At 38.4% G+C, this 13,470-nt stretch overlaps 1 protein-coding gene across 1 annotated transcript in view; it reads right to left on the reverse strand.

The window, feature by feature from the left end:
- LOC144353376 (kynurenine/alpha-aminoadipate aminotransferase, mitochondrial-like) overlaps nucleotides 1–13,470 on the reverse strand; it is a 120,855-nt gene that overhangs the window by 18,496 nt on the left and 88,889 nt on the right. Inside the window, exons 5-6 of the mRNA XM_085498122.1 lie at nucleotides 11,355–11,429; nucleotides 4,552–4,836 (exon numbers count right to left, since the gene is read on the reverse strand). Of these exons, the coding sequence (XP_085354248.1) occupies nucleotides 4,552–4,836; nucleotides 11,355–11,429 (360 nt within the window). The remainder of the gene's footprint in view (nucleotides 1–4,551; nucleotides 4,837–11,354; nucleotides 11,430–13,470) is intronic.

Consider the following 13,470-nt stretch of genomic DNA (forward strand, 5'->3'; position numbering starts at 1 on the left):
GTGTTGTGTTTGATATGTTCCAATGTGACCATTGTGATGTGTTGTGTTTGATATATTCCAATGTGACCAATGTGATGTGTTGTTTTTTATATGTTCCAATATGACCATTGTGATGTGTTGTGTTTGATATGTTCCAATGTGACCATTGTGATGTGTTGTGTTTGATATGTTTCAATGTGACCATTGTGATGTGTTGTGTTTGATATGTTTCAATGTGACCATTGTGATGTGTTGTGTTTGATATGTTCCAATATGACCATTGTGATGTGTTGTTTGATATGTTCCAATGTGACCATTGTGATGTGTTGTTTTTGATATGTTCCAATGTGACCATTGCGATGTGTTGTGTTTGATATGTTCCAATGTGACTATTGTGATGTGTTGTTTGATATGTTCCAATGTGACCATTGTGATGTGTTGTGCTTGATATGTTCTAATGTGACCATTGTGATGTGTTGTGTTTGATATGTTCTAATGTGACTATTGTGATGTGTTGTGTTTGATATGTTCCAATGTGACCATTGTGATGTGTTGTGTTTGATATGTTCCAATGTGACCATTGTGATGTGTTGTGTTTGATATGTTCCAATGTGACCATTGTGATGTGTTGTGTTTGATATATTCCAATGTGACCATTGTGATGTGTTGTGTTTGATATGTTCTAATGTGACTATTGTGATGTGTTGTGTTTGATATGTTCCAATGTGACCATTGTGATGTGTTGTTTGATATGTTCCAATGTGACTATTGTGATGTGTTGTGCTTGATATGTTCTAATGTGACCATTGTGATGTGTTGTGTTTGATATGTTCCAATGTGACCATTGTGATGTGTTGTGTTTGATATGTTCCAATGTGACCATTGTGATGTGTTGTGTTTGATATGTTCCAATGTGACCATTGTGATGTGTTGTTTTTGATATGTTCCAATGTGACCATTGTGATGTGTTGTGTTTGATATGTTCCAATGTGACCATTGTGATGTGTTGTGTTTGATATATTCCAATGTGACCATTGTGATGTGTTGTGTTTGATATGTTCCAATGTGACCATTGTGATGTGTTGTGTTTGATATGTTCCAATGTGACCATTGTGATGTGTTGTGTTTGATATGTTCCAATGTGACCATTGTGATGTGTTGTTTTTGATATGTTCCAATGTGACCATTGTGATGTGTTGTGTTTGATATGTTCCAATGTGACCATTGTGATGTGTTGTGTTTGATATGTTCCAATGTGACCATTGTGATGTGTTGTGTTTGATATGTTCCAATGTGACCATTGTGATGTGTTGTGTTTGATATGTTCCAATGTGACCATTGTGATGTGTTGTGTTTGATATGTTCCAATGTGACCATTGTGATGTGTTGTGTTTGATATGTTCCAATGTGACCATTGTGATGTGTTGTGTTTGATATGTTCCAATGTGACCATTGTGATGTGTTGTTTTTGATATATTCCAATGTGACCATTGTGATGTGTTGTGTTTGATATGTTCCAATGTGACCATTGTGATGTGTTGTTTTTGATATGTTCCAATGTGACCATTGTGATGTGTTGTGTTTGATATGTTCCAATGTGACCATTGTGATGTGTTGTTTTTGATATATTCCAATGTGACCATTGTGATGTGTTGTGTTTGATATGTGACCATTGTGATGTGTTGTGTTTGATATGTTCCAATGTGACCATTGTGATGTGTTGTGTTTGATATATTCCAATGTGACCATTGTGATGTGTTGTTTTTTATATGTTCCAATGTGACCATTGTGATGTGTTGTTTTTGATATGTTCCAATGTGACCATTGTGATGTGTTGTTTTTGATATATTCCAATGTGACCATTGTGATGTGTTGTGTTTGATATGTTCCAATGTGACCATTGTGATGTGTTGTGTTTGATATGTTCCAATGTGACCATTGTGATGTGTTGTGTTTGATATGTGACCATTGTGATGTGTTGTGTTTGATATATTCCAATGTGACCATTGTGATGTGTTGTGTTTGATATGTGACCATTGTGATGTGTTGTGTTTGATATGTTCCAATGTGACCATTGTGATGTGTTGTGTTTGATATGTTTCAATGTGACCATTGTGATGTGTTGTGTTTGATATGTTCCAATATGACCATTGTGATGTGTTGTTTGATATGTTCCAATGTGACCATTGTGATGTGTTGTTTTTGATATGTTCCAATGTGACCATTGCGATGTGTTGTGTTTGATATGTTCCAATGTGACTATTGTGATGTGTTGTTTGATATGTTCCAATGTGACCATTGTGATGTGTTGTGCTTGATATGTTCTAATGTGACCATTGTGATGTGTTGTGTTTGATATGTTCCAATGTGACTATTGTGATGTGTTGTGTTTGATATGTTCTAATGTGACTATTGTGATGTGTTGTGTTTGATATGTTCCAATGTGACTATTGTGATGTGTTGTGCTTGATATGTTCTAATGTGACCATTGTGATGTGTTGTGTTTGATATGTTCCAATGTGACCATTGTGATGTGTTGTGTTTGATATGTTCCAATGTGACCATTGTGATGTGTTGTTTTTGATATGTTCCAATGTGACCATTGTGATGTGTTGTGTTTGATATGTTCCAATGTGACCATTGTGATGTGTTGTGTTTGATATATTCCAATGTGACCATTGTGATGTGTTGTGTTTGATATGTTCCAATGTGACCATTGTGATGTGTTGTGTTTGATATGTTCCAATGTGACCATTGTGATGTGTTGTGTTTGATATGTTCCAATGTGACCATTGTGATGTGTTGTGTTTGATATGTTCCAATGTGACCATTGTGATGTGTTGTTTTTGATATGTTCCAATGTGACCATTGTGATGTGTTGTGTTTGATATGTTCCAATGTGACCATTGTGATGTGTTGTGTTTGATATGTTCCAATGTGACCATTGTGATGTGTTGTGTTTGATATGTTCCAATGTGACCATTGTGATGTGTTGTGTTTGATATGTTCCAATGTGACCATTGTGATGTGTTGTGTTTGATATGTTCCAATGTGACCATTGTGATGTGTTGTGTTTGATATATTCCAATGTGACCATTGTGATGTGTTGTGTTTGATATGTTCCAATGTGACCATTGTGATGTGTTGTTTTTGATATATTCCAATGTGACCATTGTGATGTGTTGTGTTTGATATGTTCCAATGTGACCATTGTGATGTGTTGTTTTTGATATGTTCCAATGTGACCATTGTGATGTGTTGTGTTTGATATGTTCCAATGTGACCATTGTGATGTGTTGTTTTTGATATATTCCAATGTGACCATTGTGATGTGTTGTGTTTGATATGTGACCATTGTGATGTGTTGTGTTTGATATGTTCCAATGTGACCATTGTGATGTGTTGTGTTTGATATATTCCAATGTGACCATTGTGATGTGTTGTTTTTTATATGTTCCAATGTGACCATTGTGATGTGTTGTTTTTGATATATTCCAATGTGACCATTGTGATGTGTTGTGTTTGATATATTCCAATGTGACCATTGTGATGTGTTGTGTTTGATATGTGACCATTGTGATGTGTTGTGTTTGATATGTGACCATTGTGATGTGTTGTGTTTGATATGTTCCAATGTGACCATTGTGATGTGTTGTGTTTGATATGTGACCATTGTGATGTGTTGTGTTTGATATGTGACCATTGTGATGTGTTATGTTTGATATGTTCCAATGTGACCATTGTGATGTGTTGTGTTTGATATGTTCCAATGTGACCATTGTGATGTGTTGTGCTTGATATGTTCCAATGTGACCATTGTGATGTGTTGTGTTTGATATGTTCCAATGTGACCATTGTGATGTGTTGTGTTTGATATATTCCAATGTGACCATTGTGATGTGTTGTTTTTGATATGTTCCAATGTGACCATTGTGATGTGTTGTTTTTGATATATTCCAATGTGACCATTGTGATGTGTTGTGTTTGATATGTTCCAATGTGACCATTGTGATGTGTTGTTTTTGATATGTTCCAATGTGACCATTGTGATGTGTTGTTTTTGATATATTCCAATGTGACCATTGTGATGTGTTGTGTTTGATATGTTCCAATGTGACCATTGTGATGTGTTGTTTTTGATATATTCCAATGTGACCATTGTGATGTGTTGTGTTTGATATGTTCCAATGTGACCATTGTGATGTGTTGTTTTTGATATATTCCAATGTGACCATTGTGATGTGTTGTGTTTGATATATTCCAATGTGACCATTGTGATGTGTTGTGTTTGATATGTTCCAATGTGACCATTGTGATGTGTTGTTTTTGATATATTCCAATGTGACCATTGTGATGTGTTGTGTTTGATATGTTCCAATGTGACCATTGTGATGTGTTGTGTTTGATATGTTCCAATGTGACCATTGTGATGTGTTGTTTTTGATATATTCCAATGTGACCATTGTGATGTGTTGTGTTTGATATGTTCCAATGTGACCATTGTGATGTGTTGTGTTTGATATTACATTGTGTGTTGACACAAAATTCAAGAAAAAACAAACACAGTTGTACCTTATTGAACTGTAGATAATAATAGGGGTCATCTTCAACTATCAATAAATTATATTTCTGAGCTATTTGATAAATTTCTTGTCTTCTTATGGCAGATATTCCGGTGCCTGTGGGATTCCCTCCATTGGGAATGGTGTACAATATTCTGGGAATATCAGGGACTTCTTCCTTACTTTTCCGAGTATCTTTGGGATCCCAGCGGGACATAATGTGTCTAAGATGATTTGGTTTTAAACCCTCACCATCAGTCTCTATGTCTAATATATTGCACCCCAATGGCTTAACCTACAAGACAAAACAGTTGTAGAACATAGCAGGCCATACCAGGCAACAGCAGGTCATAGTGAGTGACATCGAGCACCACCAGGCCATAGTTAAGGACATTAGGACACAACAGGCAATAGTGAGTGACAATGGGACACAGTAGGCAATAGTGAGTGACATCAGGGCACAGCAGAACATAATGAGTAACATTGGGGCACTGCAGGCAATTGTGATTGACATCGGGGCACAGCAGGTCATACCTGAAAACTGTAATCCACAATGAGCCAAAGTAGGCCATAGTTCCACAGCAGGCCATACCAGGCCACAGTAACCCAAAGTGCGCCAAAGCAGGCCATAGTGAGTGACAGCGAGCCACAGCAGCCACAGTGAGTGACATCCGGGCATAGCAGGCCATAGTGAGTGACATCAAGACACACAAGGCCATAGTGCCACAGATGGCCATTGTCCCACAGCAGACCATAGTCCCACAGCAGTCCATAGTGCTACAACAGGCTATAGTCCCACAGCAGGCCATAGTGCTACAGCAGGCCATAGTGCTACAGCAGGCCATAGTGCTACAGCAGGCCATACTTCCATAGCTGGTCATATTGCTACAGCAGGCCATAATGCTACAGCAGGCCATAGTCCCACAGCAGGCCATAGTCCCACAGCAGGCCATAATGCTACAGCAGGTCATAGTCCCACAGCAGGCCATAGTCGCACAGCAGGCCATAGTGCCACAGCAGGCCATAGTGCTACAGCAGGCCATAGTCCCACAGCAGGCCATAGTGCCACAGCAGGCCATAGTGCCACAGCAGGCCATAGTGCTACACCAGGCCATAGTCCCACACCAGGCCATAGTCCCACACCAGGCCATAGTCCCACACAAGGCCATAGTCCCACTGCAGGCCATAATACTACACCAGGCCATAGTCCCACACCAGGCCATAGTCCCACAGCAGGCCATAGTGCTACACCAGGCCATAGTCCCACAGCAGGCCATAGTGCTACACCAGGCCATAGTCCCACACCAGGCCATAGTCCCACACCAGGCCATAGTCCCACTGCAGGCCATAATACTACACCAGGCCATAGTCCCACACCAGGCCATAGTCCCACACCAGGCCATAGTGCTACAACAGGCCATAGTCCCACAGCAGGCCATAGTCCCACAGCAGGCCATAGTGCTACACCAGGCCATAGTGCTACACCAGGCCATTATCCCACAGCAGGCCATAGTACTACATCAGGCCATAGTGCTACACCAGGCCATCGTCACACAGCAGGCCATAGTGCTACACCAGGCCATAGTCCCACAGCAGGCCATAGTGCTACACCAGGCCATAGTTCCACAGCAGGCCATAGTGCTACACCAGGCCATTGTCCCACAGCATGGTTGTTTAGGATTACATTGTGAGTATTATAACTTACAGTAAGCATCAGGGATTGCATTTTTGTGTGCTGATGAGAAAATGATTTTGCAATATATTCTATGTACATATAGGACCTCTATTGAATAGAAAAGTAGACCTAGCATGAGTGGGTACCTATACTCACCTAGTATGAATATGTTAAGATGATTATTATTATTGTTGTTGTTGCACACATTGTGTGAACAAGATAGCCTTGCTTAGATTAGCTTACATGAAGGTGAGAATCATCTTACAAACACAACAACAGCTACATCCGGGGTTTTGCATGATGTTGATTCCCCTGATTGTAAAAAACAATGTCGCCAATTATGATGTCCACAATTTGTACAGGATTTAGTCATAACTCATACTGTTTTTTATGCACAATTTTGTTATTGTTCAATAGTGTAACTTAAACATGAGTTTAGGGGTTAGGTTTACTTTTCTTTCAAGGTCCAGGAAGCAGAATATGGGGTTAACATATTATATCATTTTAGATCTAATGATGTATGTCTACTAATGTATACACATAGTTGGGGAATTTTACGTGTTCCAAGATAAGAAGATGTCTATAACCAGCATAGCTTGTGATCCAGGATAAGTGGATGTCTATAACCAGCATAGCTTGTGATCCAGGATAAGTGGGTGTCAATATTCAACACAGCTTGTGTTCCAGGATAAGTGGGTGTCAATATTCAACACAGCTTGTGTTCCAGGATAAGTGGGTGTCTATATTCAACACAGCTTGTGTTCCAGGATAAGTGGGTGTCAATATTCAACACAGCTTGTGTTCCAGGATAAGTGGGTGTCTATATTCAACACAGCTTGTGTTCCAGGATAAGTGGGTGTCAATATTCAACACAGCTTGTGTTCCAGGATAAGAGGGTGTCTATATGTACACAGCTTGTGTTCCAGGATAAGTGGGTGTCTATATTCAACACAGCTTGTGTTCCAGGATAAGTGGATGTCTATATTCAACACAGCTTGTGTTCCAGGATAAGTGGGTGTCAATATTCAACACAGCTTGTGTTCCAGGATAAGTGGGTGTCTATATGTACACAGCTTGTGTTCCAGGATAAGTGGATGTCTATATTCAACACAGCTTGTGTTCCAGGATAAGTGGATGTCTATATTCAACACAGCTTGTGTTCCAGGATAAGTGGATGTCTATATTCAACACAGCTTGTGTTCCAGGATAAGTGGGTATCTCTATTCAACACAGCTTGTGTTCCAGGATAAGTGGGTATCTCTATTCAACACAGCTTGTGTTCTAGTATAAGTGGATGTCTATAATCAACACAGTTTGTGTTCCAGGATAAGTGGGTGTCAATATTCAACACAGCTTGTGTTCCAGGATAAGTGGGTGTTTATATTCAACACAGCTTGTGTTCCAGGATAAGTGGGTGTCTCTATTCAACACAGCTTGTGTTCCAGGATAAGTGGGTATCTCTATTCAACACAGCTTGTGTTCCAGGATAAGTGGATGTCTATAATCAACACAGCTTGTGTTACAGGATAAGTGGGTGTCTCTATTCAACACAGCTTGTGTTCCAGGATAAGTGGGTATCTCTATTCAACACAGCTTGTGTTCCAGGATAAGTGGGTGTCTCTATTCAACACAGCTTGTGTTCCAGGATAAGTGGGTATCTCTATTCAACACAGCTTGTGTTCTAGGATAAGTGGGTATCTCTATTCAACACAGCTTGTGTTCTAGGATAAGTGGGTGTCTATATTCAACACAGCTTGTGTTCCAGGATAAGTGGATGTCTATATTCAACACAGCTTGTGTTCCAGGATAAGTGGCTGTCTCTATTCAACACAGCTTGTGTTCCAGGATAAGTGGGTGTCTATATTCAACACAGCTTGTGTTCCAGGATAAGTGGCTGTCTCTATTCAACACAGCTTGTGTTCCAGGATAAGTGGGTGTCTCTATTCAACACAGCTTGTGTTCCAGGATAAGTGGATGTCTATATTCAACACAGCTTGTGTTCCAGGATAAGTGGGTGTCTCTATTCAACACAGCTTGTGTTCCAGGATAAGTGGGTATCTCTGTTCAACACAGCTTGTGTTCCAGGATAAGTGGGTATCTCTATTCAACACAGCTTGTGTTCCAGGATAAGTGGGTATCTCTATTCAACACAGCTTGTGTTCCAGAATACTAGTAAGTGGATGTCTATAATCAACACAGCTTGTGTTCCAGGATAAGTGGATGTCTATATTCAACACAGCTTGTGTTCCAGGATAAGTGGGTGTCTCTATTCAACACAGCTTGTGTTCCAGGATAAGTGGGTATCTCTGTTCAACACAGCTTGTGTTCCAGGATAAGTGGGTGTCTCTATTCAACACAGCTTGTGTTCCAGGATAAGTGGGTATCTCTATTCAACACAGCTTGTGTTCCAGTATAAGTGGATGTCTATAATCAACACAGCTTGTGTTCCAGGATAAGTGGGTATCTCTATTCAACACAGCTTGTGTTCCAGAATACTAGTAAGTGGATGTCTATAATCAACACAGCTTGTGTTCCAGGATAAGTGGGTGTCTCTATTCAACACAGCTTGTGTTCCAGGATAAGTGGGTATCTCTATTCAACACAGCTTGTGTTCCAGTATAAGTGGATGTCTATAATCAACATAGCTTGTGTTCCAGGATAAGTGGGTGTCAATATTCAACACAGCTTGTGTTCCAGGATAAGTGGATGTCTATATTCAACACAGCTTGTGTTCTAGGATAAGTGGGTATCTCTATTCAACACAGCTTGTGTTCTAGGATAAGTGGGTATCTCTATTCAACACAGCTTGTGTTCTAGGATAAGTGGGTGTCTCTATTCAACACAGCTCGTGTTCCAGTATAAGTGGGTGTCTATATTCAACACAGCTTGTGTTCCAGGATAAGTGGATGTCTATATTCAACACAGCTTGTGTTCTAGGATAAGTGGGTGTCTCTATTCAACACAGCTTGTGTTCCAGGATAAGTGGATGTCTATAATCAACACAGCTTGTGTTACAGGATAAGTGGGTGTCTCTATTCAACACAGCTTGTGTTCCAGGATAAGTGGGTGTCTCTATTCAACACAGCTTGTGTTCCAGGATAAGTGGGTATCTCTATTCAACACAGCTTGTGTTCTAGGATAAGTGGGTATCTCTATTCAACACAGCTTGTGTTCTAGGATAAGTGGGTGTCTATATTCAACACAGCTTGTGTTCTAGGATAAGTGGGTGTCTCTATTCAACACAGCTTGTGTTCCAGGATAAGTGGATGTCTATAATCAACACAGCTTGTGTTCCAGGATAAGTGGGTGTCTCTATTCAACACAGCTTGTGTTCTAGGATAAGTGGGTGTCTCTATTCAACACAGCTTGTGTTCCAGGATAAGTGGATGTCTATAATCAACACAGCTTGTGTTACAGGATAAGTGGGTGTCTCTATTCAACACAGCTTGTGTTCCAGGATAAGTGGGTGTCTCTATTCAACACAGCTTGTGTTCCAGGATAAGTGGGTATCTCTATTCAACACAGCTTGTGTTCTAGGATAAGTGGGTGTCTATATTCAACACAGCTTGTGTTCCAGAATACTAGTAAGTGGATGTCTATAATCAACACAGCTTGTGTTCTAGGATAAGTGGGTATCTCTATTCAACACAGCTTGTGTTCTAGGATAAGTGGGTATCTCTATTCAACACAGCTTGTGTTCTAGGATAAGTGGGTGTCTATATTCAACACAGCTTGTGTTCTAGGATAAGTGGATGTCTATATTCAACACAGCTTGTGTTCCAGGATAAGTGGGTGTCAATATTCAACACAGCTTGTGTTCCAGGATAAGTGGGTATCTCTATTCAACACAGCTTGTGTTCCAGGATAAGTGGATGTCTATAATCAACACAGCTTGTGTTCCAGGATAAGTGGGTGTCTATATTCAACACAGCTTGTGTTCTAGGATAAGTGGATGTCTATATTCAACACAGCTTGTGTTCTAGGATAAGTGGGTGTCTCTATTCAACACAGCTTTTGTTCCAGTATAAGTGGGTGTCTATATTCAACACAGCTTGTGTTCCAGGATAAGTGGATGTCTATATTCAACACAGCTTGTGTTCTAGGATAAGTGGGTGTCTCTATTCAACACAGCTTGTGTTCCAGGATAAGTGGATGTCTATAATCAACACAGCTTGTGTTACAGGATAAGTGGGTGTCTCTATTCAACACAGCTTGTGTTCCAGGATAAGTGGGTGTCTCTATTCAACACAGCTTGTGTTCCAGGATAAGTGGGTGTCTCTATTCAACACAGCTTGTGTTCCAGGATAAGTGGGTGTCTCTATTCAACACAGCTTGTGTTACAGGATAAGTGGGTGTCTCTATTCAACACAGCTTGTGTTCCAGGATAAGTGGGTGTCTCTATTCAACACAGCTTGTGTTCCAGGATAAGTGGGTATCTCTATTCAACACAGCTTGTGTTCTAGGATAAGTGGGTATCTCTATTCAACACAGCTTGTGTTCTAGGATAAGTGGGTGTCTATATTCAACACAGCTTGTGTTCCAGGATAAGTGGGTATCTCTATTCAACACAGCTTGTGTTCTAGGATAAGTGGGTATCTCTATTCAACACAGCTTGTGTTCTAGGATAAGTGGGTGTCTATATTCAACACAGCTTGTGTTCCAGGATAAGTGGATGTCTATATTCAACACAGCTTGTGTTACAGAATACTAGTAAGTGGGTGTCTATATTCAACACAGCTTGTGTTCTAGGATAAGTGGGTGTCTCTATTCAACACAGCTTGTGTTCCAGGATAAGTGGGTATCTCTATTCAACACAGCTTGTGTTCTAGGATAAGTGGGTATCTCTATTCAACACAGCTTGTGTTCTAGGATAAGTGGGTGTCTATATTCAACACAGCTTGTGTTCCAGGATAAGTGGATGTCTATATTCAACACAGCTTGTGTTACAGAATACTAGTAAGTGGGTATCTCTATTCAACACAGCTTGTGTTCTAGGATAAGTGGGTATCTCTATTCAACACAGCTTGTGTTCTAGGATAAGTGGGTATCTCTATTCAACACAGCTTGTGTTCCAGGATAAGTGGATATCTATATTCAACACAGCTTGTGTTCCAGAATAAGTGGCTGTCTGTACTCACCACAGCTAGTGTTCCGGGATAAGTGGGTGTTTCCATCAGAATATTATCACCAGGTGAAACCAACATTTCAAATGTCTGCAAAAAATTTAAAAACAATCTCAATGTCATACCAATGTATGGATTCATGTTTTCATACCAATTAGCTACTTTCAGCATGTTTTGCAAATATCCTAGCAGTTGCACGAATTGGTCAAAACTTTGTGTATTATAGACACTGACTGTAAGTCTTCTATATCATTCTCTGCGTTTTGATTAGTTAATTTACATAAATTTTTAATTATGTCCTTTGCAGCAAATTTGTCCAAATGCTAAAAACTTTGTTCAATTTAATTCAGACTGTTTATTCTGTATCATAATAGTAGTTCATTCAAAAATAGTTTTAAGTTTTACACTGTGTAGTTAATTAATTAAGCATTAATTAACTATTTTCTGCTTGTTTTACTTTGTATCCTATACACAGTTTTTTAGTAAGGCAGAAAATTGTAGTGTATTGCAGGCAAAACAATATTTGAATAGTCCAACATTACCTAAACATAGTTTGTTTCAATATGAATATGCATTGTCATAATTAATTTTGATTACAAACAAGTTTTGGGATTGAAACAGTGGGGAAGCAGTCTACTGAATATCCTTGATAGATGTAAATATCTTACCAAAACATTGGTGCCTAATTTGTTTAATTATTTTAAAGGACATAATTTCCAGCTTTATTCAAAGTAATTCAGATATTTTATTTTAAAAACAAATGCCGCATTTAGATGTGAATAGATTCATAAAACATGCAAAATAACAGAACATTTTGTACATGCAGGTGTCTGTAAAAAAATTAATGATTCACTGAGACAAATATGAACTGCCTCATTATATTCATTGTGTGACGACTGTATTATTTGAAAAGTAAAAAAAAATACGCTCTCTATAAATAACTATCATGTTGCTTTGTGCAACTCAACTCAAATAGTTAGTTGGTGAGAGAAGTCAACACTACTGTTGCCTCCTGAGAATCTACATCTTCAAACACTGCAATCGTTGTTTTTGAAGTGTGTTTTTAAATTAGTATTATAAAAGCTCTATCATTCTATTCTAATAGCTGTGAATTTTGATTTTCATTTGTCTAATGAACTGTTTGTCAAATACAGAATACATATTTTAGAGTACAATTTTCTTTTCAAAATGTGGATGCAACATTTTGCTTTTTATGTATTGTTTTTGATTTGATAACTTTAGACTAAACAGATTTTCTATTGCCTTCAGATCTTGATGAAAAGTTTGGCACCCAGTTCATAGAGTGCTTATATTGATTATCCGACATCTTGTTTTCTGTGCAGATTTTATTGGTAGGTATGCAAATGTGTATCAGACTGTGCAACAATTCTCTCCATGAGTTGGTTTTGAAACCACTTCTAGTATTCTCATGGGATTTGGAAGATCATTAACAACTATATTATAACAAGATAAATGATTTATCATTGAACACATATAACAATGCATATTCCCACTGGGATCAGTGACCTTTGAATGTGTATCACCAGTGATCAGTCTAGTAGAAACAGTAAAAAATATATTATCAGATTTTCACAATTTTTTCATTATATTTTCATACAAGACATCTGTTGTTCATACTAAGGGAAGACTTTATACTGATGAATAAGGTGACCAAGTTTGAAAAAGTTTGCAATAGAATTAGTAAAGTTATTTTGCACACAAAAATTGTTAACGACAACATACCTTTTCCTTCCATCTTTGATGATACGGGCAAGGTAATGATCAAAACACATTAATGAGCTAATTAAATTAGTTTAAAACAAAAACCCAAATAATGTTATTATATAACAAGCAGCCTATTGGCGGAGATAGCACCGCTGTTAGCAATGCACATTTCAATTAACTGAAGATATCATTAGAAAATGAACAAACCTAAGTCTACCTATATGTATAATATCAAAACAATTGGTCTTGCTCTTTTCAATAAAAATATTTATCAAAATTAGAAAATTAAAGATATCATCATGAAATGTACAAATCTGAGAGAGGTCTATCTGAGGTACCTGCATATATAATATCAAAGCAATTGGACTTGCAGTTTTCAATAAGAAGTTGAAAATATTACTTTTAA

Source organism: Saccoglossus kowalevskii, chromosome 4, assembly GCF_978046115.1.
Source record: "Saccoglossus kowalevskii chromosome 4, keSacKowa6.1, whole genome shotgun sequence".
In the NCBI taxonomy this organism is placed as follows: domain Eukaryota; kingdom Metazoa; phylum Hemichordata; class Enteropneusta; family Harrimaniidae; genus Saccoglossus; species Saccoglossus kowalevskii.